The sequence below is a fragment of the Hyperoodon ampullatus genome, assembly GCF_949752795.1.
Source record: "Hyperoodon ampullatus genome assembly, chromosome: 6".
Lineage (NCBI taxonomy): Eukaryota > Metazoa > Chordata > Mammalia > Artiodactyla > Ziphiidae > Hyperoodon > Hyperoodon ampullatus.
In genome coordinates this window covers 37744196-37769345 of record NC_136919.1, presented here as the reverse complement: position 1 = coordinate 37769345, position 25150 = coordinate 37744196, and the positions used below count along the sequence as shown (strand labels likewise).

Below are 25150 nucleotides of genomic sequence, written 5' to 3'. Positions count from 1 at the left end.
GGATGATTTACCTAAAACCACAGAGTGAGTTAAGGGCAGAGCTAGCACTACAACCCCAGGCTCCTACTAAGACCACCCGTTTCTAAGCATTTTCTGCTTCATCAGCCTGCTTTCCAGTCAGCTGCCTTGTTTCGTCACAACATGCCTGGGCAGAAAATGGGTTAAGCCCTGATAGTGTAGCCTCACTTCTCGGGAACTACTCTGGCCCATGATCAGTCTTCACGGGACCATCCAAAGGGAAGGCCACCAGAGCAGAAGGTACCTTAGTAGAGGACACTCAGTGTGCCTATCTCCAACATCAATCCCCGCTGCCCCTGTGGGACCTGTTCTCTGCCAATCCGGAAGAAAAAGGCCAGGGGCTCAAGTCATGAGAAGTGGGGAGAGTTTCCTCGGAGGCCCGTTGATCCCCCTTATCCTCCTACCTGATTGGAGGGTGTGAGGGAGGGAGGGAGACTAGGGCTAGGAGGCTGTGGCCCTGGGTTCCTGGGGTTTCTTCATCTCGGGATTCTCCACTTGGTCGTGTGGCCAAGCCTCTGAACTCGACTCTCTCTCAGATGGTGGGGCCGCATCCAGAGACAGACAGACCGCCTCAGGCCACAGCGTCATTTTTTCAAATGTGATTGTATTCTTCCCTGCTTCCCTTCATCCTCCTGCATCCTCTTCCCTGAGGGCTGCTCTGCTTCTCTGTTCCTTCATCCTACTCCCACTTTGCCCTTTGACCCTTCCTTTCTGACAGGAAATGTGTAAGTTACCACATGAGAGGAAACCTGTCCAATCAGTACACGTTTCTCAAATAAATGACAGAATTAGCCAAACAAAGTTGGTCTTCTTGTCTCTGTGTTGAAAGATTGCCTCCCTTCTCTGACTGCTTGTCTCAGCCTTTCCGGAAGCCTAGGGTTTGCTGGCCTCAGGGTTAGTCCTTTCAGTAAAACCCTAACCAGCAAGCTCCTTTCCAACCTGGAGCCGGGAACAGATGCTGGTCGCTTCACCTTGCCCAGGCGGGACAAGTGCAGGGACATCTGGTGCAGGGACAAGTGAGGACTGACTGCTCTTTCCTGTTTTGTCAGAGCATGAAGGGACACCCGCCTCCAACACCCCTTTTTGGAGATGATGACGATGACGATGACATTGGCTGGCTGGGATGAAGACCCAGGAAACGTGCAAAGGTTCCTCTACCAACCTTTCCCTAAGCATGATTTTGCACAGCCAGCCCTGGGTCTAGACGAGCCACAGGGTGAGGTGAAGGTGAGCATCCTGAGGACAGTAGTTCAGATATCTGACTTAGCCAATTTCTGAGCCCCCGCCTGGCCAGGTGAAGCAGAGTGTGAACCTGTCTTCAGAACGCTGGGGTTGTCAGCAGCCCGCTATGGTCCTGCCTCAGAGTCCCCCATGGAAGAAGGGCTGGGGGGCTCCCCTTCAGCCAGTCCCTACAAGAGTCCTGCCCACTCCCAAGCTTTTTATTCTCTGAACTCTCAAACTGATCTGCCTCTCAGTACTCAACTGTGTCCCAGCAACAGGACTGTCACCTGGGGTGAGGTCTCCCTGGTAGAACCGAGGGTGGAGTATACCATCTAAACCCGGTTCAGTTAACAGCCTTGCCTGCAGTCCTGGGACATATATCTTTTCTCTGACATATATCTTTTCTCTGCCTTAAAGCTGATATAAGAGGTCAATGAATATTTGAAATTAACAAAACTAAAATAAATGTTCAGTGAAACTTGACTCAGGGTGAAATCGAATTTGGTTCTGAGGGCAGTCTGTGCTCTCTGGGAATCTAAGGGTAGGAGTTGTAACAGATCTGGGTTAACATGCATGAAAGCATTGTGACATGTTCCCTTTGGTACTTAACCCTGGAACTTTTAGGCTTTCAAAGAAGGTCACCACTCTGCTATTCCAGCTCATCCCAGCTACTTTAAGGCTCAGGGCAGCAGGGTTGTCTGAGAACCAGTCCTGTCATCCACTGGCTCCTGCAGGTGTAGTCCTACACCCTAGGAAGCCATGCAGAGAAGGTGGGAGGGTCCCTGTGTTCTCTTGTCATCCATGATGGCACCTGAGAGATTGAGTCTTCACTTTGAGAGCAGCTTCCATTCCCTCTGAGTTTAGTCCCAGGACTAATGTAGGGAATAGTGAGAAAATATCTGTGGTCATTTTACTTATTCCAGGATTTTCTAAAGACCATGCAGCCAGTCTTCAAAAAGTAGAATAATTTTAATAAAAATGTTCCCTGATTTAAAATGTTTATAAGATAGGAACCTGAATTCCACTCCATCTGACCTGACATCATCCTTTTTGATGACAGCTTTGAGCGTGTCTCCCATTTGTGGGCCTGGGAGGCAGTAAAAACTACCATTTACTAAACTTTGTTGTTCAACAAATAGGCACTGTTGTGGAGTACTTTACCCAGACTGTCTCACCCCCAGCAACCCTTGCAGGAGACACTGTTGTCCTTGTTTTATAGAGGAGAGACTGAGGCTTAGAGAGGTAAAGTAACCTGTCCAAAGTTACATAGCTAGTAAGCAGCAGAACAAGAATTCAAATCCTGGTCATTGGATTCCGGAGCCAGGGCTCTTGGCCACCCCAGCAGCATTCATCTTGAGGGTTGAGGGAGGAGGGCAGTGATGTTTGTCAGAAATACAGGCTCCTGGGCCCCACCCCAGATCTCCTGAAACAGAATTTTTGCCCCATTAGGGTAAACAGAGCGTAGACTTTTCGGTCTCCACTGCCGTAGCCAGTTACTCTCTCAGCCTCAACCCTCATCTGAGTTGGTGAACAGACTCCAGGCCAGGCTGCCTGGCTCTGCATCCTAGCTCTGCCACTTATTAGCTGGGTGACTTTAACTTCTGTGTGCCTAAGCTTCCTCATCTGTAAGACAAGGACCGAAATAGTTTCTACGTTATTGTGGGGATTAAATGAGTTAATATTGTAAAGTGCTTAGAACACTGCCTGGCACATAATATGCACTATATAGGTGTTTGTTAAATTTAAAAAAAAAATTCAGGTAGAGAAAATACCACCTTTTGTGATTTGGCTCTGAAGAACGTTGAAGTGCCTACTTAACTTGGCCATATAGTCCATTTCTCTAGAGCATAGATTTTTTAAAAAAGCCCTTCATGCTGTGAAAGCCTCAGATGTATTACCACATTTAAAGAGACTATCAGGGACTTCCCTGGTGGCGCAGTTGTTAAGATTCTGCCTGCTAACGCAGGGAACATGGGTTTGAGCCCTGGTCCGGGAAGATGCCACATGCCGCGGAGCAACTAAGCGCGTGCGCAACTACTGAAGCCCGCGCGCCTAGAGCCTGTGCTCTGCAATAAGAAGCCCCCGCTCGCCGCAACTAGAGAAAGTCGGCACACAGCAACGAAGACCCAACGCAGCCAAAAATAAATAAATTTATTTAAAAAAAAGAGAGAGAGAGAGAAACTCAAACTGAAGAGGTTGCTGGTCACCTATGGAGAGTCTTATCTCAGCAGTGCCCCAGGGCAGGGGTGGAGCCTTAGCTGGTTAGGACACATAAGTGGATGCCAGAGCCTCCATCAGCAAGACAAGAAATCTTACACTTGTTGTGATGCTGAGCAGCTTTCTAACTCCCTGCTTATGTGGGGAGAATGCACTGACTGATCAATACTGAAGGCGTCACATGCTATACTTTCTGTTACAGCTATTTCTTACTGTAAATTTTTTTTTTTTAAATTGGGTGCTGGGCTTCCCTGGTGGCACAGTGGTTGGGAGTCCGCCTGCCGATGCGGGGGACGCGGGTTCGTGCCGCAGTCTGGGAGGATCCCACATGCTGCGGAGCGGCTGGGCCCGTGAGCCATGGCCGCTGGGCCTGCGCGTCTGGAGCCTGTGCTCCGCAACGGGAGAGGCTACGGCGGTGAGAGGCCCGCGTACCGCAAAAAAAAAAAATAAATAAATAAAATAAAAATTGGGTGCTGTCTCAATTATCCTTTATTTGTAGTTTACCTTGAATTACTCTGGTAACCTATTGAGGTTTTTTTTTTTTTTTTCCTCCAATTCGCGCTGTCTCGGCGCACATACGTGTCACCAGCTCTTTTTTTTTTTTTTTTTTTTTTTTAATGGCTGTGTTGGGTCTTCGTTTCTGTGCGAGGGCTTTCTCTAGTTGTGGCAAGCGGGGGCGACTCTTCATCGCGGTGCGCGGGCCTCTCACTATCGCGGCCTCTCTTGTTGCGGAGCACAGGCTCCAGACGCGCAGGCTCAGTAATTGTGGCTCACGGGGCCAGCTGCTCCGTGGCATGTGGGATCTTCCCAGACCAGGGCTCGAACCCGTGTGTCCGGCATTGGCAGGCGGACTCTCAACCACTGCGCCACCAGGGAAGCCCCAAATTTAATTTTTTTTTTTTTGGTTTTGTTTTTTTGCGGTACGCAGGCCTGTCACTCTTGTGGCCTCTCCCGTTGCGGAGCACAGGCTCCGGACACGCAGGCTCAGCGGCCATGGCTCACAGGCCCAGCCGCTCGGCAGCATGTGGGATCTTCCTGGACCGGGGCACGAACCCGTGTCCCCTGCATCGGCAGGCGGACTCTCAACCACTGCGCCACCAGGGAAGCCCTTTTCTTACTGTAAATTTTTAAAAGTGGTTTTGATATATTTTTGCTTCTGCGCTCAGGGAGAGAAGGTGCTAATAATTGTGCTGACGTGAGCGTTTATAGTCCATGTGACAATTATTTTTCTCATAGCAGGTTCACCATCAATGTCTGTTACATGCACAAAAGAATAGTTTGTTGACTAGGCTGGCATTGGGGGTGTCTGCCTGAGGGAATGGTGTTTCAGGGCTGGGTTTCGCTGAGCACAGAGTTGTCCTCTTAGCAGACAGACAGTCTTTGGACGGCCCTACTGCCAGCACTGCCAGCTCCACTGGCCCCACTCAGCTCCTGCAGTTGTTATCAGGGTTACATGAGCTTGCTGTGTGAATGAGGAGAAACAGAAAAACAGTCACGGACTATTTAAAAATATATATTTATTAAAATATATTTCTTTTTAAATTCTCAAAGCTTCAGACCATCTTTCCTCTAGCCCATGAGGTACTTGAATGTAGACATTACAGTATACAGCAGTGATTTTCTCTCCCTGGGTCTATTCTTTCCTTTTCTTTAAAGTGAAAAGGCTCAAATATCTGAAGAGCCCCACCTAACTCTACTAGTGTAATGCTTTGGTTTGACTGCTTATTGCATCTTCAGTCAGTACCCCCTGTGGCTTACTAAGTATTTTAAAGGATAAATCATGTTTCCCTACCAGATCATTATGGGTGAGCAGTAAGTAATAAATAAAGAACATTTGTATTGAATATTATTCAGTGCAGTTCTTGGTTTTGCATAGAAGGAGGATCAGGATAAGAGGGGGGAATTAAGGCCATGAAGAGCTCCCTGACACCTAAAGCCATTAAAGTATCATCTTCCTGCAGGCAGTGCTGTCTGATGGGAGGAGCTCACTCTATTTGGAGGATAGGTCAAAGCCTTGCTGACAGTCCTGCTTCTCTGCCTTTAGTCTGCTGTCACTCTCCCCACAAGAAAGGGAAACAGGTCCCACAGATGCTGCCATCATCATGAACCTGCCCTCCGGGTTCTGGTCTCTCCGTCCACCCTCTGGTCACAGCACCCTTCTTAAGGCACAGAAAGACTATGCCTGGGCCCTCTGCAGCCTGGCTGAGGAGCTACAGTGGCCTCAACTCCAGGGAGCAAGTGCTGGCTTCAGCTGAAAGTTTCCAGGAGCTGGGGATGCCGTGAGAACAGCCAACAGAAGAAAAAGGAGACGTGGGGCTGGAAGTTCAATGTCTGGAAGGAGGGGCCCCAGCTCTCTCCAGCCCCCAGAGCCTGCACAGCTGTCACCAGCTAAGTCATGCTGAGAAGTGGAGAGGCTAGGTAGTAGCCCACACCTGAGCCCAGGACCACGCTGAAGAAAATCCAGGTGTTGTAGGACATAACAGCCAGCATCATGAAGTAGCCGATGACCACCTGAGCGACATGAAGTAGAGACTGGCCAAAGTGACACAAGAACCACCTAGATAAAAAGGAGAGCCAAGTTAATGCTGGTAATGAGCTGGAAGCTAGGAGTTGGTGTCAGGGAGTAGAAAGAGCAACTGAGTTACAGGACGAGCTTATTTATAATTTGTATGCTTAACCCAGGAGAGGTTTCTTTTAAAGAGACATATCAGAAACCAGTGATTGAGAGGGGAAGAGGGACCTGTACAAGGAGATTAGGATAATCACTTCTCCACCACATTTAGCTCCGAGCTTCCTGGTATCCAGGTCAAAAAGGAAGAATGAGATGTGTAATCTGTCACATCTGACAAGGGATAATACAAAATCATCAGTAAGGCAGATTTTTTTTTTTCCTGAATCTACTGTGAGAGGCAGTATTACAGTGGAAAGAGCATGGACTTTGTTGACAGATTAATTCCCAGCTCTGCCACTTACTAACTGTGGCTTAGCACAAATGTCTTAACCTATTTAAACTTAAATTTCCTCATCAGTAAAACAGATAAGAAAATACCTCCCTTGCAGCGGGGTTGTGACTATTTGAGGCACTCATGTAAGAAACAGGCAGGCCCATTAAGCACAGCTGGAGCTGCAGAGAGGGCAGAAGGGGGATCCTAAGTGGCTGTCCTATCAGAACAGGAAGAAAGGAGAGAGAGGCCACCCCGCCCTCCACCACCAAGCTGGATACATTGCTGACAGCAATTCTTATTTGTGTGGGGACAGCCACAGGTCCCATCTTGGGTGTGGAAGCCTTAGTGACCTAAGGAAGCCTGCTGAGATTTGGGGGAGGGCTGGGTGGACACCCCTGTTGCTAGACTGAGGCCTGCACCAGAGTCCTGAAGATTGGAGCCTCCCACGTGGCTGTTCAGAGAGCTCCAGCCTGGGCGTTAGGAGACCTGGGCTCTAGCTCACGTCACTACTTACTAACCGTAAGCACTTCAGCAAGTCCTGGTCCTTCCCTGGGCCTCAATTTCCTTTCTGGGAAGTGGGGCTAAGTGCCCCGTGGGCCCAGGCTAGCTCTCAGGGTGAATGTGAGGACTCTGCCCTCCCCCTTCCCAACCCCCGCCGTCCCGAGCCTGTTACCTGAGGTGGGCTCTGCTGACTTGGGGGGAGTCTGAGCTTGAAGAATTCTGGTCTGTCTCTTCAATGAGCTGCTGGCTGGTAGAGATGGACAGGCTCATCAGGGCCTGGTGGAGCAGCCTGGCTTTGCCAACCTTGATGCCTTCATACAACACAGCCAGGAGCAAGATGACCAACACCGAAAGGGCCATGCCTGTCAAAGGAGGCTGAGTTACAGAGGCCCAGCCAGGCAAGCACTGCTCCTCTTCTGGCAGCTTCCCCGGGGAACTGGCACAGGAGGCAAAAGGGTACCTCCCCCAGCCACTGTGAATCCATTCCTCCCTCCCTCTCTCATCTTCTTCCCCACCCTTGCTGGGCTCAGAACTTCCTGTCTCTTTCCCCCTCCAGCCCTTTCTTGATGGGGGTGGCCTACAGGAGTGTGGCTTTGAGATCACGAAGAGAAGCTGCCTGGCAAAGCCGGGGGCCGGTGGGGGGGGGGGCGGGATTGGCGGTGGCATGGTGAGGGGCTTGGTGGGGGGAGAAGCCATCTGTGCCCCACTGCCCCAGCTGTGCCCCAGCAGGCAGCCCAAGTCTCTGTGCTGACTTCTTGTTAAGGGAGAAGCATGTATAGCAAGTTCCTGTTTACATGTGCATATACAGAAAAGTCTGGAAGGAAGAAGATACGATGAAGGAGTCATAATTATCTCGGCAAATTAGGATACAGTTTTTTATTTTCTATTCACCGAATTTCCCTAAGTTTCTACCGTGTACTACTTTTGTAATAGTGGGAAGAAACCAATCAGCTATTTTACAGAAAACATTAAGTGCTTACTAGAACTGCTGTGTAAAATTAACTGCTAACTGCTACTTCTCTTTTACAAGTGGAGGGATACTAAATGGTCCAGCTATAGTATTTTTGGCGGCCTCCAGGAGGAAATCATCTGCAAAAGATGCAGGTTTTTGAAATATAAAATTACAGGTAATTGCATGCACATGGTACAAATTCAAACAGTACAAAAGGGTATACAGTGAAAAGTAAGTATTCTTCCCAGCCTAGTCTCCCAAAACTCCAATGCCCCTGTCTAAAGCAGCCTCTGTGTATATAGCTTTCCAGGGATACTCAATGTATATATAAACCTTTGTCTAAATGACAGCACCCTATCTGTGCATACTCTTCAGCATCTGACATTGTCATCCAACTGTACATTGTGCATGGGTTCCCCTTAGTTCGCACAGATCTACCTTATTCTCTGGCTTCATAACATCTGTGATAGATTAGATTCTCCAAAGATGGCTGCCTCACTGTATCTCACCCCACGTTCATCTTACAATGTCAACACTCCTGCCATCAAGTGGTGTGGTCCATGTTCCCTCCCCTTTAGCCTGAGAAGACCTCTGTGACTGCCTCAAGCAGTAAAGGTGGAAGTGATGTTCTCTGAATCCAAGGCTAGGTCTTAAAAACTAGGCATGAGTTCTTTTTTTTTTTTTTACCTTGTTCTCTCTCTTCTTTTTTTCCCCTACCTTTTTCTCTTGGGACACTCATTCACTCTTGGAACCTAGCCACCCTGCAACAAGGACCTCAGCTAACAACACCTGCTGAGAGTCCCAGCTTACAACCAGCATCAATCAGTAGACATGAGAGTAAGTCTTCAAGATGACTCCAGTTCCAGCCACTGTCTGATTATACCTGCATGAGAGACTTTGAGTGAGGCCTGCTTAGCTGAGCCCAGTCAACTCAGAACCTTGAGAAAGAATAATAAAATGACTGCTGTTGTTTTAAGCCACTAGGTCTACCCCACAGTAGATAACTGGAGTGGTAACACATTGTAGGGAGGGCCATAATTTATTTGATCAGTACCTGCAATGATGGACATTTGGGCTGCTTCCAGTCTATTTTTATTTATTTTATTTTTTTGAAGGTACTCAACAAAATTTATTGAATGAATAAATTAAGAACTAAGAATTAACACTTCCAAAACACTGCAGTCTTTAAATTGTTTTAAATGGACCTCAGCTGTGTAGAATTGGATTATTCATAATCTTTGCCTTTGCCACTATCATCACTGATCTAAGAACAAGAGGACTGTCCTCTTGTAGTCACTTCTATTTTACAATTTGCCTAGCAAGCTATAGTTAACAAAATCACATGTACTATTTTAAAATAACTTGAGAAACATGTATTACTTCTATTAACAGATGTAATAACAGACTTCAATGCACTAAGTAACTGGATAAAGCTACTCAGCTAGGAAATAATATATCCTACTCCGTTTCTAATGCCTGTGTTCCTTCTACTATGTTACAATGCCTTTCATAGTCCATTCCCAGGTTTTAGAGATCCTGGTAGGTGGCTGATGTGTATTGAATATTGTGATCAATGCAATTTCCATCCATAGGTTGCCAGCAGAGATTATAAACCCAGAAAGTAAAAATGGCGACACGTGGAAGAACACAAATATGAATCGGGTCTAAAGGTATATAGGAGGACAAAGTAGAAAGAGCTAGAAGGATTGGAGAGAATGGGCAAATGGGAGATGTGGGCTCCTAACAGAGATAACTGGATCATGGGAGTGAAAGCTCTCGTCTCACCAGTCTATTTTTAAAATGCAAGTACTTAAGTGGGAATATAACTCCATCATGAATTAGTGCCCGACTCTGCCTTTTCAAGTTAAAGGAATACTCTTCTCATTTGAGGTCAATGGCTGCAGCAGCTGCTCTGGGCTTCTGATCTGATGCTGGACAGTGAACCCTGTATAAAGGAGGTGCTAAGAGGTAACAAGAGGCCTTGATCTAGTTCTGGCTCTGATGCTTACTCTGTGTGACCCTGGACGAGTCTTTTCCCCTCTCTGGGCTTCAGTTCCCTCCCCTGTAATAGAGGGGAAAGCTGCACCCCATAGCCTCTCTCTGGGCCTTTGTGAGCATCAGTGAGATAACAGAGCCCTTTGCAATCTGAAGGGCAGTGGTTCCAAATGGAATTATAAATGCAAAGTTCCCGCTCAATGTTTATGCAAGAGGAGTCAGGCTTGCTAAAATGTCCACCGAGAATAACAATAATGAGAACCCAGGTTCCCACTGCCTGGAGGTGCAAGGCTTCCCAATTCTTACCTGCAGGACTGTGGACACTCCAGAAATCAAAGAGAAGCACTACCTCATCTGAGAAGATGAAATGCATCTGAAAGAGAAGGGACTGCATCACAGGGGGCTTAGGGCAGTGGAAACTGTATTCCCTAATGCTCTCCAGCAAACTCTTGTAAAGGCCCAGGAAAATGAGGTCACTGGACTTAAGTGCTGGAAGGGCCGTTAGGGGTCATCAGGGCCAAATGAGGCCAGATAAGGCAGGGATTTGCCCAGGGTCCCACAGTGGGTCAGCAGTACAGCTATAGTTGAGCTGGCCCTGTTCCAGGTAGAAGTAAGGTGTTGGTGGGGAGTTGCCCATCCTCACTGGGCCAGTTGGGTCACAGTGCTCTCAGGTCATGCTGAGATGACTCCCCTGTGCCCTCCAAAGCCAATGGGAGAAGCACTAGCTGAGGAATGACTACCTCTTCTTACACCCTGGGCCCCAGCTGTTCTGCTCCAGCAGTGTTTATCATGGAAGGGCCCAGGGACAGCTGTCTTCAGTCTGTACCGCCCACCTGTTCGCCTGAAATTCACTAAACATTTGCTGAGCCCAATTGTCTCCCCAACATTATGGACAAAGGTTAATGTCTCTGCCCTTGATGAACGCACAGTCTTATAGAATGAAGGTAGAAGCAATGAGCACATAGCACCTGTTTGAAAGCTCTTCTCGAAAAGCAGCTGGTCCACCCTGTGTTCAGGGTGGCATCAAGGGCTTTTCATATATTATCTCATTTCACCACAGTCTTCTGTGTGACAGGGCCAATTAGACCCAGCTTACAGGAAGGAAAATGGGGAACCAGACTCTGAAAAGTTAGGTAATTTGCTGAAGGTCACAAAGCTAACAAGTTGGCAGAACTGGGATTCAAACTTGAGCCTGGTTAGATGCCAAAGCCCTATCCATCTATGCTGCCTCTCAATGACCAAGAAAGGAGAACAAGATGGAAACTGAATGGTGATTCTAAATGCCTGCACCAGGCTTAATGACTATGTTTGGCAAGATTAAAGCCAGAGAGATCAATCAGTTCACCCTCTCAAGGAACAGAAGTTTCCCTCTTGTCACAAGGTAAGACCTCAGCCAGCAGAAGCAGCTCTAGAAACACTGTCAGTGCTCACCCAGCTGAGGAGATCCTGGCTGAGTTGGGGTCAGTTGGTGGAAGCCTTTGCCTTCAAAGACAAAGGCCAAATATTAGAATACTCAAACGCCAGAGCTAGAAGTGTCTTCAGAAAGTTGTTTTTCTTTTAATTGAGATATAATTGACAACATTATTTTCAGGTGTACAACATGATTCGATATATGTATATATTGCAAAATGATCACCACAGGAAGCCTAGTTAACATCCATCAAGACAGTTACAATTTTTCTTTCTTATGATGAAAACTTTGAAGATCTACCCTCAGCAACTTTCAAATATACAGTATTATTAACTAGTCACCATGCTGTTACATTACATCTCCAGGACTTAATTATTTTCTCAGAGAATTTTTAGTCCCCTGGTTTTCACTTTTTTTCCACGGGAACACCAGCAAATAAAATCTTCCTTGTAACTCCACTATATAAAACGCAGGGCTCTGGGTGAAGAGGGGAGAGACATGTGAGCTCTGCTGAAATTCAGTGTGGAAAACATTGATCTAGTCCAATTCTAGTCCCTTTCTAACCCCTTCTCATTTGCAGATGGGGAAAAGGAGTCCCAATAGGGGAATGGATTTGTCCGAGACCTCATAAGACAAAAATGGAAACCTAGGCAGTCTTTTAAAAATCATGTTGAATAATTTTAAAAATACCTTTTTATCTCCCTAGTATGAAAGTGGTACTTGCTCAATGTAGAAAGTTGAAACAATACCAAAAAGAAAGTGAAAATAATTTTGAGTCCTACTACCCAGAGACATCCCGTGTTAAGATTTCAAAGAGAATATCAGTTGAGGTGTCAAAATGTTCACAAAAGATTAATATGCAAAAACAAACAGGTACAAATAATCCTGTGAAATTCCATTTATACTGGAGGTGCGCTCATTCAATTTCAGAAGCCTCTGGCACCATCTCTGCAGGTGGGGTGGAGGGAGGTGTGGAGCCTAAAGGCGCCTACCCCATCTCTGAGTTCACGTGATAAAGCAGTTGGCATGACTGGAATGTCCCCTGTGGCTAATTAATCAGAGAGGTTCCATAACTGGGTTCCTTCTGTCATCCTTGGGCCTGAGCCAGGTATCTCTGGGGCCCCAAACAGTTTTTGCAATAGACCGGAACACCCACCAAACAGTACAATTAATTCAATCAATAAGCATTGTTGTGCTGGGGGTGCAGGTGCTGGAGATAGAGAGATAAATGAGACAAGTCCTTGGCCCCCAAGGAGCTAGCATCTGTTAGGGGAGAGGGAGTGAACAGATATTACAACGGGGTGTATGTATTCAGCAAGGGGGAGAGGCACAGGGGAGCCAGCTGGGGTACTGGGGATGAAGACCCCTGGGGGACACCTAACCCATCCAGTAAGGCAGGTGGCTAGGACATCTTCTGAAGCAGGAGAAGCAGGAGGCAGCTAGGGGAAGATGGACAGTCCAGTATTTCCAAGCTGAAAGTGTCCATACAGAGTGTCCACCCCACTGGGGAGTAAGGAGCCAGGGAGGGACAAAGACTCACCTCTCTTGCCTTTTCACAGCAGACAAAGATTCAAATCAGCACACCCTGACTTGGAGCTGCAGTTTTCAGTTAAATAGTCCCGTGGTCAGATATGCAAGGGGCGGGCCTCTCATCCTGTTTCACTGCTTAGGATAAATCCGAGCCTCCAGTAGCTGAGTTATCTGCGCCTTGTTCAGGGCCCCACCCTGCTAGGGAGGGGCTGTGGTGAAGAAGAGAGCAATCATGGGACTTGCTTTCTTCATTTTCTCATTTGGGGTTACTTACACTTTTGAGAAAAGTGCCCTCAGTTATAACCCGAAGAGTTTAGGGGAAGATTAAGGTCGCTGTCCTGCCGCTGACTGGGGATTTTTTTCTTTTTTTTAATTATTTGGCCGCGCAGAGTGGCATGTGGGATCTCAGTTCCCCGGCCAGGGACAGAACCCACGTCCTCCGCATTGGAAGCGCAGTCTCAACCACTGGACCACCAGGGAAGTCCCTGGGTAACTTTTCACATAAGCTCTTCCCATCCGTTTCCCCTTTTAGAGGACCTGCAGGAGGTGGGTGTGTGCGTTTGACTAAATGACGTGCGTTGGCTTCCTGAATCTTCAATTCTACGACATTTTTCATGGGATGAAGAAAATTGCGTATATGATTTATTCAAAGACCAAAGAGGTTTGCAAGCTGTCATTCTCTCCAGCCCAGGTGAACTCTACCAAGAAAACTAGTTTATCTGAAACGCTATTTCTAACACAAGTGTAGGGAAGATGGAAAGTAGCTGGGTCTGGGGTTTTTTTCCCCAAAAGAATCAGACCACGAACTTGCCAAGACAGGGAACTAGCCCGGGGGTGTGTGCGCGCCCGGCCTCAGGCTGAAATGCTCTCGGCACTCCCTCTTCGTGGGAACCTTCCCAGAATCTTTCTCAAGTCACTGCGCCCAGAGCTGGGGACCCTCGACTCCGTCTTCACCCACCGCGCCCCGACCCTCAGCCGCCCCACAGCTGCGCGTAATGACTGCTCGTCGAGCCGGACTGACTCCCAGCAGGAGGGACAAATAAAAAGGAAACCCCAAAGACGCGGCCGGCTCTGCCTCTCGCGTGCCCCCAGCCCTGTTCCCGCTGTTGACAAAGCTGCCAACACACCCCCTCACCGGCCCTTGGCCAGGGGCGGCGGCACCTCGGGATGCCAGAGGTCGGCTGCTCCTGGGACCCCGCCCCAGCGCCCACCCCGCGTCCTCTCCTCTCGGCGGCGCCCGGACTCACCGCCATGGTGAGCAGGCTGGGCGGCCGGGCGCCGGGGCCGCGTCTGCTCGCTCGGGTCTTCGGGTCTCCGGGCTCCAAGTCCCGCCCGCAGCCGCCGGGAACGCAGCAGAGGCCGCGCGATCACGTGGTCGGGGCAAGGCGCGCGCGGGCGCCTGGGAGTTGTGGTCCCCGCGGCGCGCCCCACTCAGCGCGTCCTCGGGCGCACCCACGTGCCGGACCCCCTGCCGAGCCCCTGCCGAGCCCCAGGTCCCAAGCCAAGCGGGTCGCTGGGCCAGAGCCGCCAGCACAGCGGACTCCCTCCTGCCTTCCGTTTGGCCCCTTTCTGTTTTGCACTTGACTTGTCTTCGCAATTATCATAAAAAGACTTATTGCTTGTTATAATAAACCGTGCGAAGCTTAACACATGTTGAGTTATATATTGAAGAGTCCATCCTATGGACTTAATAGAAACAAATTAGAAGTAAATTAAAGAAATTATGCCCTGGGCTTTTAATGTAGCCATTCTTCTTTTTTTTTTTCTTTTCCAATCTGATAAGTGAAAAGCAATACACAGTTGTAAATTTAATTTGTATTGCTTTGATTACTAGGATGGGAAACTTTTTTCTTATTGGTATTTCTATTTTTCTGTATTGTTTGTCCATTTCACCCATCCAGTTTTTTGGGGGAAGTTTTACAGGGGATGAGGGACTTTTAACAGTATTTAATTTAAAATATATTTAGTATCCTAAATATATTTAGAAGAACTCTTTGCCAGTCCTTCTATGAGGAAAGTGGCTTCTTAGAGAAACCTTTCCAGAGACCTTGAACCTTACTAGCAGACCTTGAACCTGGAGTGTGACCTCAGTTCAAATCCTGAGCCAGCAAGAACTGGCTATGGGACCTCCAGCTTTATATTTTGAGCCTTGGTTTCCTGGTCAGTCAGTAAAATGGAAAGAATAGTAGAATCTATGTCATAGAGGTATTGTAAGGCTTAAATGAAGTCTTGTGTGTTAAATTATCAGCATAGAACCTGGCAGTGGGAACTTGCTCAAAAAATGATAGCCATTATCCTAAGCCTCCCCTGACTCAAGAATTAGTGATTGAAAGGGTGAACATGTAGTGACAAAAATAGCAGTTGGGCCAGGAGAAACAGGTAAGAATTTAAACAGTAAATCAGCCATGTGGCAGTCACAGAATCTTTTTAATTCCTCCCTGAAGTTTCCTAGATAACAGTATCTGATGCAAATTTCCTGAGTTGTTTTACAGATGCTAAAACCCCAACAAACGGAAGAAGTTAACCACTAGATGATCATGAGCATGTAACCCTCAGACCCACTGGAGCCTGAGGCTTAATAATGTTGAGACCCCTGTGACACCAACCTGTTACCTCACCATCAACCAATCAGAGAACTGTGCACCAGCTGATCACACACCCTGCGATGCCCCTCCCTCACCTTGCCTTTAAAAATGCTTCCCTGAAGCCCATCGGGGATTTTGGGTCTTTTGAGCATGAGTTGCCCTGTTCTTCTTGCTCGGCCCTGCAGTAAACTTAGGTCTGCTCCAAACTCCGACGTTTTGGCTTGTTTGGCCTCACTGTGCGTCAGGCACACGAACTTGGGTTCAACAACACTGAGAGAGGAAGCCACTTCAACGGTCAAGCCACTTGCTCAAGATCACACAGCTTTTAAGGACCTCAGTCTGAAAGACAGTGAGGGTTGAGGGAAATCAGGGATTGGGGCAGCCTCAGGGAAAGAGTACAGGGCCAGCACTGTGAGGAGGTCTGGGAGGGAGGGCTGCTGCTGTCAGGGATGTGCTAGGCGCCACGGAGAAAGCAATGGGGAGAAGAGGTATTCTTGAAGCATCTGGACTCCAAGGGCTTGGTGATTTGGGTGTAACTTCTCACCTCTCTGGGTCTTACCTGGGCAACAGAAATAAGAAGACTTGACCTTCACACTGGCAGGCACCCATGCACTCTCCCACTCCCCCACCCCCCATCAAAGGATTTTCAACACAGCTTTATTCATTTACTATTTTTTGTTGGCTTTGTTACAGTCTGATGACCTTCACACTTTGTTCTCACTTCCTCGTGTGTGTTAGGATTCTAACAGTCCTAAAGTTCTGAAGTGCCCCTTTTCTTTCTGAGCCACCAGAGACTCCCCTCCTCTGCCTCTCAGGCAGGGAACAGAATCCCAGCTCATAAGATAATACCACAGATGGCCAAGCCTTTGTCCATGGCAAGAGATTCTTTCCAGGTTCCGTACTTGACAACCTGTAGACTCCCCTTCTCCCGAGGAGCAACAGAGTCTGCCCTTGTCTTTCCAGTGCACACCCAGAGCCCTGGGACAGAACAGAATCCCCAGCCAGAAAAGATGGTGCTGCCTTGGGTGCCACAGAGATCAGCCAGGGGCCCTTTAAATTGGGTGCTCAGCTCATGTGTGGTCAGTTGGTGGAGGGGAAATCCAACGAGTCATTTCTCCTTTTGAGGCTCAGTAGAGGAACTTGAGGTTTCATGAAAAGCCTACATGCACAAAATATTACTTCTGCAGAATATCTGGCCTTGATGCACAGATAAGGCTGTATGACCCCATGGGCACCACTATCCCTCTCTGGGCCTCTCTGGAATGGATGACCTCTAAATGCCTCTTCACATCTGATGATCTGCAATTATAAGTGAGCTTGAGTTTGGGGTTGAACACTCTATGGCTAGGATTTTTGCATGTTTTCCATGTAGCTCCATCCAGCTAACCTCCCCCGTTCTTCCACAAACCTCTAGTATTTTATTTTACTTTATTTTATTTTGTTTTATTTTATTTTACTTTATTTTATTTATTTATTTATTTTGTGGGGCAGCTGTGCTGTGTGGCATCCCTAGCTCCCCGACCAGGGATCGAACCCACACCCCCTACATTGGAAGCATGGAGCCCTAACCACTGGACCACCAGGGAAGTTCCAAACCTACTATTTTATATTTATACTATGAGTAGCATAATGTATAATACATACATAATACATAACACAGCATTATGCATCTGGTGTGTGTGGCACAGGGAGAGTATGCACATCAGAGGTTGATCAGAGTGTGGAGACAGAGTGTGTGTGTGTGTGTGTGTGTGTGTGTGTGTGTGTGTGTGTGGCATGGACTTTGTGAGGTTGAGAAAAGCAGGAGCCAGGCCACTGACAACCTGAAGGCCACGTGTAAAGTGGGGAACTTATTCTGGGACAGAGAATCACCAAAATGTTTTTTTTTTTTTTTTTAGAAGATGTTGGGGGTAGGAGTTTATTAATTTATTTATTTATTTTTGCTGCGTTGGGTCTTCGTTTCTGTGCAAGGGCTTTCTCTAGTTGCAGCGAGCGGGAGCCACTTTTCATCACGGTGCACGGGCTTCTTACTATCGCGGCCTCTCTTGTTGCGGAGCACAGGCTCCAGACGCGCAGGCTCAGTAGTTGTGGCTCACGGGCCTAGTTGCTCCGCAGCATGTGGGATCCTCCCAGACCAGGGCTCGAACCCGTGTCCCCTAGCATTAGCAGGCAGACTCTCAAGCACTGCGCCACCAGGGAAGCCCACCAAAGTGTTTTTAATGTATGTTTTTCTCCCTGCAGTTTCCCTTTTCTTTCCCAAATGTCACTCTCTTAGTGAGGTCTACCCTGACCACCTGATTTAAAGCTACAATCCTTCTTGTATCCTTCGCCCTGCTTACTCTCCTTTGTTGTTTTTCCATGGTATGCATCACTGCGTAGCATCCTGTTTAATTTTGTTATTCATTCTTCCTTTCTCTGCACTCATATGGAAGTTCAAGGAAAAGAGAGATTTCTGTGTTTTTATTCAAGAAGGCACTCCCAGTCCCTTAAATAGTTCATGTCACAACACAGACTGTCCATTAACAATCACTGAATGAGTGAATGAACCCCAGCAGGCACACGCTTGTGCGTCATTGCTTCAGAGGAAGGAAGTGGCAGAAACAGAGGCAGCCTCCATGAGAGTGTGGCAGCTTTGGGGCGGTTTGTGGGAGAAGTTAGAAAATAATTTGTGGAGCAGCATGAGGTAAAGCGGGGTTCCCTTCCCCAACCCACAGAATACCTCAGCCTAGAAGAGGGAGCCTGGAGCAAGGGGCCTCTGGATCACCAGGGGAAGGCCCTGGAGGGAATGGCGACAGACAGGACAGAGGGCCATGCCCCAGCTTGGGGAAGGAGCAACTGAGAGGTCAAGAGACCTTGCAGTCAGGACAATGATAGCAAACCCAAGTGTGGCCCTGCCTCCCAAAATCATGGACCAGGTGTAGAGAGACCACCAATCATACAAATAAACATACAACCTGTTTAGAGGGGGTTAAAAAAAGATGAGCGCTTCTTTAGGAAGCCCTGGTCTTGAGTTGTGAAGTCTTAGGAAAACTTAAACAGAGGACAGGCAGGTGGGAGACAGATCCCTGGAGGGCACCCTACCTTTCAGCCCTCTCCTTTGCTCATGTCTGGGCTGTGACTCCCTTTCACTGATCACCTCAGGCATTTAGATCAGCCTGATTCCTCCTGGGTAAACATGGAGCAAGTCCCCCTGCAATCACTTTCTCTCTGTTTGCAAAGGCTCTCGCTGTTAACCTGGATTTTTGCAGCAATCTAGGGGCCAGAAGGCCAGACGTGGCCACCCAGAGAGAGGATAGGACTTCCCAGGGTCTACAGTGAGTCAGTGGCAGACAAAACCCCCCCAACTTGCACCTGGCCCAGCACTGTGTCCAACTGTGGAAGGCTGTGAGCAGCTGTTACAACCTCAGACTAGCATGTGCAGGATGAGAACTCCCCGCAACTACAGTGGGAAAAGGGGCCCTGGAGAGGTGCACACATTTTACCCAAATGTACCTAAGATGCTTCCCGAGATAACCCCAAACAGGGCCTTAAGATCTCATGCTTTACTTGCACGATGTTTTTTGGTTTGTTTTGTTTTTTGAGGGTACTAAGTCGTTTATTGATTACACATGATAATGGATGATACACAAGCTTCATTCCCGTCTATAACTTTATCTGGTACCATAATTCAATTTAGATAGATTGCATGGGATGTGCCAACAATCATATTAATAACAAAAAAACTCCATGACTTTGCTTGGGTGACCCCCTTTTTTTTTTTTTTTTTGCAGTACGCAGGCCTCTCACTGCTGTGGCCTCTCCCGTTGCGGAGCACAGGCTCCGGACACGCAGGCTCAGCGGCCATGGCTCATGGGCCCAGCCACTCGGCATGTGGGATCTTCCTGGACCGGGGCACAAACCCGTGTCCCCTGCATCAGCAGGCGGACTCTCAACCACTGCACCACCAGGGAAGCCCCTGTTTTTTTTTTTTTTTTTTTTTTTTTTTGCGGTATGTGGGCCTCCCACTGTTGTGGCCTCTCCCGTTGCGGAGCACAGGCTCCGGACGCACAGACCCAGCGGCCATGGCTCACGGGCCCAGCCGCTCCGCGGCATGTGGGATCTTCCCAGACCGGGGCACGAACCCGCGTCCCCTGCATCGGCAGGCGGACTCTCAACCACTGCGCCACCAGGGAAGCCCCTGTTTTGTTTTTTGAGGGTACTAAATCGTTTACTGATTACCCATGATAATGGATGATACACAAGCTTCATTCCCATCTATAACTTTATCTGGTACCATAATTCAATTTAGATAGTTTGCATGGGATGTGCCAACAACCATATTAATAACAAAAAAACTCCATGACTTTGCTTGGGTGACCCTTTTAATGGTGAACTCCAGGTTACAGCACAGTAACTCTCAGTTCAACTATACCTAGGTTTCTGAAGACAATGGCTTCTCCATCCAAGCAGGTTGTAATAGAACCTGGCATAACCCTGAAGGAATTCTTAGTTCACACTGTTGGGGTAGTTTACCAAAATGGCCTCAGAGTAGACTAACTTTATGCAGCACATTAAAAAAAAAAGACACATTTATTCAGTGTCATGATCAGACTAGTACACTGAGCAATCAACAGCATGGGTGCAAAAAAAATATCTACATTAAAACCCTTTGCTGGAATGTTTGGCTCTTTCCACAGAACAGAAACTAAAATAAGCTGTTATACAATTAGTCACAAATACAGTCTTTGAGGGTTTTTTTTGTCCATACACATGAGTATGGTCTAAAACATGTCTTCTTTGTAGCAGCTAGGCCCTGCCACCACTGTGCTTGGCTGAGTTCACAAATCTGTTGTAACCTGTAGCTTCCCTGTCACTTGTCTGGCTCTCCTCTCCTGCTCAGCTTTGCAATTAAAACCTTCTGCCACTGCTATAGCTATTGCTGCTGCCGGAACCACCATAGCTACCTTGGTTTCGTGGTTTGGCAAAGTATTGGCCTCCACTACCATAGGGGCCAGAACTTCGGCCTCCAAAGTTTCCTCCTTTCATGGGTCCAAAATTTGCAGATTGATTGTTGTAATTGCCAAAATGGTTGTAGCTTCCGCCACCTCCAAAATTGCTTCCATCATTACTGAATCCATTATAGCCGTCCCCACTGCCACCATAGCCACCACCACAGCGGCTGCCACCAAAGCCACCTCGACCAATGATCCCACTTCCACGACCACCACCAAAGTTTCCAGAACCACTTCAACCTCTTTGGCTGGATGAAGCACTAGCCATCTCTTGCTTAGATAGGGCTTTCCTTTCTTCACAGTTGTGACCATTCACTGTGTGGTATTTCTTTCTTTTTTCTTTTTTTTTTTTTTTTTTTGGCTGCATTGGGTCTTTGTTGCTGTGTGTGGGTTTTCTCTAGTTGCAACGAGCGGGAGCTACTCTTCGTTGTGGTGCACAGGCTTCTCATTGTGGTGGCTTCTCTTGTTGTGTAGCATGGGGTCTAGGTGCACGGGCTTCAGTAGCTGTGGCACACAGGCTCAGTAGTTGTGGCTTGCAGGCTCTAGAGCGCAGGCTCAGTAGCTGTGGGGCACAGGCTTAGTTGCTCCGCAGCATGTGGGATGTTCCCAGACTAGGGCTCAAACCTGTGTCCCTTGCATTGGCAAGCGGATTCTTAACCACTGCACCAGCAGGGAAGTCCCAATGTATTCATTCTTGAAGCCACTGTTGAGGAGGTAACACCTCTAAGAATTCTTAGGCACAGGCTCTCTGCCCAACTTCACAGGGACCCTGGACTTGTCTTGATGGGCTCCTTTGACACCTCTATGAGGTTGTCCACTCCAACTGCCAAGGGCTCCCAGGCCCTGCACACCTGCCTCCTGCAGGAAGACTGAGGGGCCCCGAAGACTTTCCATCAAGTTGAAGTTAGCCCATGATGTCATGTCCCAACAGTGACTCAGAGGCAAATCTAAAAATCAGATAATAAGCAGTTGGTACTTTATTTGTTTGCTCAGACATCTTGTACTGTTTGGTTTGGTATTGCAAAACAAAGAACCACATGGAAGTTTACAGTTCAGGGAGATTTTTTGCTGTGAGTACACAGACATCCAGGCAGCTTTCCCAAACATGCCTGAATGTCCCCTTCTGAGAAATCACACGTGATTGGCAGGGAGAGGTCAGCAGAGGATGAGGGGCCACCTGTACGTGGATCAGGACGTGGATGTGCGTATGGTGAGCGTGTGTATATGTCAGAGTACGTGTGATTGAGCACATGTGTAACTGTGCAGGTGCATTGGGTAGATTTATGATTCTGTACTTGTGAGTCAGTGTGGGTGGCAAGTCTGAGTTTGTGTGAGCTAATGTGTGAGTTGAGAATGTGGGGAAATGTTGGACTGATGTGTGTGTGTGTGTGTGTGTGTGTGTGTGTGAACATGTAGGCACTTCAAATGATGGGGGAAAGGAGGAAGGGCTGGATGCTCACCGTTGGCCATGAGAAAGCCCCCAGGAAGTAAACCTGGGACACGAATGCTGCAGGGTTGATGGGAAACCACCTCCCTGGTCCCTGACTTGGAAAGCCCCAGGGCTGGCACTGTTTCCAGCTAGAGCCAGGGTTGATTATAATGTGCCTCTCTAGATCCAAGGCCAGTCTGTCCAGGTTCCTACTCTCAGACTCGCATTTGAAGCCTCCTCTTATTTTTCTGTGCCCTGAGACCTCTCCTTGATAGACTGTCTCCATCTGCAGGCCCCTGCCTCGTTTGCAGAGGGGGAGATGGGGTTGTCACCTTCCAGAAAGCAGCCTAGAGTTGCTTCTGTATAAGTGGGTTGAGCACAAGAACCAGGTAAAGAGGTCACCTGGCCGGTCTCTCCATTCACAGAGAGATACCTGGCTCTAGAAAACTATAATCAGAGCTCCAGGGAATTTGAAGGAGCAAGGATATGTCTTTTTCTTTCAGAGGGATAAACAGTAAGGGATGTCCCCCCTGAATTGAGACCCAGGAGGCCTGACTCCAGACTGTGCTATTGCCTTAGTAACTCAGGAAAGTCATTTCCCTCCTCTGGGCCTCTGTAGGAATAAAGATACAACACAGAATCTCTAAATTTTCTTCTTTTCCAAGTGGTTAGCACATGGTATTTTAATGATCTGTAAACTTATCTGTCTCCCCCACTAAAACCTAATGGACTGTTCCTGTCCCCCTGACCCCCATTCATACGTTGAAGCCTTAGCCCCCAACATGATGGTATTTGGAGATGGGGCCCTTGGGAGATAAGTAGGTTTAGATGAAGTCATGGGGTAAGGCCCCTATGATGGGATTAGTGTAATTATAAGAAGAGAAAGAGAGACTGGAGCTCTCTTGCACGCGCTCTCTCTCACTCTCTCTCTCTGTCTCTCTGCCATGTGAGGACACAGCTAGAAGGCAGCTGTCTGCAAACCAGGAAGAGTATTCTCACCAGGAACCAAATCTGCTGGCTTGATCTTGGACTTCCCAGTCTCCAGAACTGCAAGAAATAAAAGTCTGTTGTTAAGTCACCCAGTCTATGGTATTCTGTTAAAGCAGCCCAAGCTGACTAATGCAAATGTGGAGTTTTCTTCAGTATTTCCAGGGCTTGCCTAAGTTTCTGGCATATATTTAAGGATGGCAATAGCAATAATGGAACCTAGAGTTATTGTACATTTCCTGTACCTGGTTCTATGCTGACCACTTCACACAGATTATCTTTTCTAATCTGCACAATAACTGATGATGTGGATGCCATGATGATCCCCATCTTTTCAGAGAGGCCAAATAGCTTGCTCAGGGCATCCAGCTGGTAAAGGGAAGACCCCAAGCAGTCTGATTCCAGAGGCCCCCTTCTTAGGCATAAACAAAATCACCTTCCTTAGGAGACATATCACAGTGCTCAATAAATGAGGATTAAATATTGTTTGAGTGAAAGCAGCTGTTCCCTGCAGCTGAATGCCCTCCCCTTCCCAGTCTGCCTAATCCCTTTTCAGGGCTCGGTTTCCCTGACTCATAATAAGGACACAGTACTGTCTTGTGGATACCTTTTTTTAAACAATTTTTGGTGCTTTTTCCTTATTCTTACCTTAGTGATCTCTGACTTATTTCCTATATGCCTTTGTGGGCTCCTCCAGGATGGACCTGTGTCTTACCTACTTCTCTATTCCCAGTCTACTACCTAGATGTTTCTAGGTATATGGTAGGTGCTCAGTTGATACTGGCTTGACTGACTAGCAAAAAGCCAAGGATGATTTCTGAAAATATCCCCAAAGTGACCACATAATTAACATATATAAAACCACTGACCTGTGGAATCATACATGCAGAACAAAATGTGTAAGTAGAGTTATGGGGAAAACACATTTTTCTTAAAGCAACTCTCAGTCTTTCCTCAATTTTGACTTTCAGAAATAATGTATAATTTAATAAGGTATTATTAATTTACTCAGTGAGGTATAATGTACACTTTGATGAGTTTTGACAAATATATACACCTGTAAAACCATCACCCCAAAGAAGATATAAACTTTTCCAACATCCTAAAAAGTTACTTTGTGTCCCTTTTTAGATAATTCTTCCCACCCCTTGCCCTCTACAAAAATTGTTCTGATTTTTATCACTATAGTTTTGTTTGTCGGTCCTAGAACCTCATCTAAATGAATCATACAGTATATACTCTTTTGTATGTGGCTCTTTTCGTAAACCTAATGTCTCTAGTTCATCCATGATATTGTCTGTAGTTCATTCTTTTCATTGCTGAATAGTATTCACTGTGTGGATATATTATTTCCTGTCAGTATAAATTTGGGTTGTACATGAACTATCATGTACAAGTGATTTTGTAGGCTTATGATTTCATTTTTCTTGGGTAAATACCCAGAAGTGGAATTGCTGTGTCAGGCTATTTTCTTTGATACCCAGAGTCCTTTGTAATTGTTAGAAACAAATTATTTTTCAGAAATGTGACCACTTAAAATGGCACATCATCATCATAAGGCCTGGAGATTTCCTGGAGCATGAATGCTTTGTGTTCCTTTAATTGGCACACTAGGCAGTATATTCAGGGCTCCGAGTAGGCACAGAAAAAAGAGAACAAAGAAAGAGTATGACCTGTTGACAGAACTGTATGAAGTTTCTCAGAGCACTTATGGTTTGAGCAGAGCAAAATCACTTGGTCGTTGCAGACCTTTGGAGTAAAGACTTCGACAGGATTAAGAGGTTCTCAGACCACATGTTGGGTGTTGGCTAAGCCATGTCCTACCTGTGTGACCTCATACAAAGTTGCACAACTACCTCTGCATCTCAGTTTCTAGCTTGTAAAATGAGAGGAAAACCTTGTGAAACAAAGACAGACATTCTCTGCCCCCTGCACAGGGGTGCTGTAAGGATGAGCTAAGATAAAATCTACCTGTCTCACCTTGATAAACTGTAAAGTGTTGTGCAATGTGAGATAGCACCATGTGGAGAGAAGCGGGAACACACACAGAGCTCGCTTTGTGCTCCGATGACTGGCACTTATTGCCATGAGGACTCAGATGCCCTTCTTTCAGGGGACTGCGGGCAAGGTCAGACACACAGTGACAGTAACTCTTTGTGAGTTGCCAGCTGGACCCAGATACCTCTCTCCATTGTGTTCATCTCTGCAATGGGGGACTGTCAGGCTCTTTATTCCTTTACACCTGCGGGAAAATCGTTCCCCGAATCACAGCCACCTCCCCGCCCTCCACACAGTATGTCTTCAACAATTTTGTCCCTCGCTGATCTTTATCACCCAACTCATTCTCGGTCCACCACTGCAGATGACC

General features: G+C 47.3%; 2 protein-coding genes across 2 annotated transcripts in view; one reads left to right on the top strand and one right to left on the bottom strand.

Moving 5' to 3' along the window:
* The window catches only part of FKBP15 (FKBP prolyl isomerase family member 15), a 57811-nt gene extending 56094 nt beyond the window's left edge, over nucleotides 1-1717 (top strand). Inside the window, exon 28 of the mRNA XM_079706883.1 lies at nucleotides 1068-1717. Within this exon, the coding sequence (XP_079563009.1) occupies nucleotides 1068-1145 (78 nt within the window). The 3' untranslated portion in view covers nucleotides 1146-1717. The remainder of the gene's footprint in view (nucleotides 1-1067) is intronic.
* A 4127-nt stretch (nucleotides 1718-5844) lies between these two features.
* SLC31A2 (solute carrier family 31 member 2) lies at nucleotides 5845-10222 on the bottom strand (the record flags this gene model as incomplete). Its single annotated transcript, XM_079706534.1, has 3 exons — nucleotides 5845-6013; nucleotides 7075-7264; nucleotides 10156-10222. 3 exons carry the CDS (start codon nucleotides 10220-10222, stop codon nucleotides 5845-5847), a joined length of 426 nt encoding a protein of 141 aa, XP_079562660.1.
* Between the last annotated feature and the right edge of the window lie 14928 nt (nucleotides 10223-25150).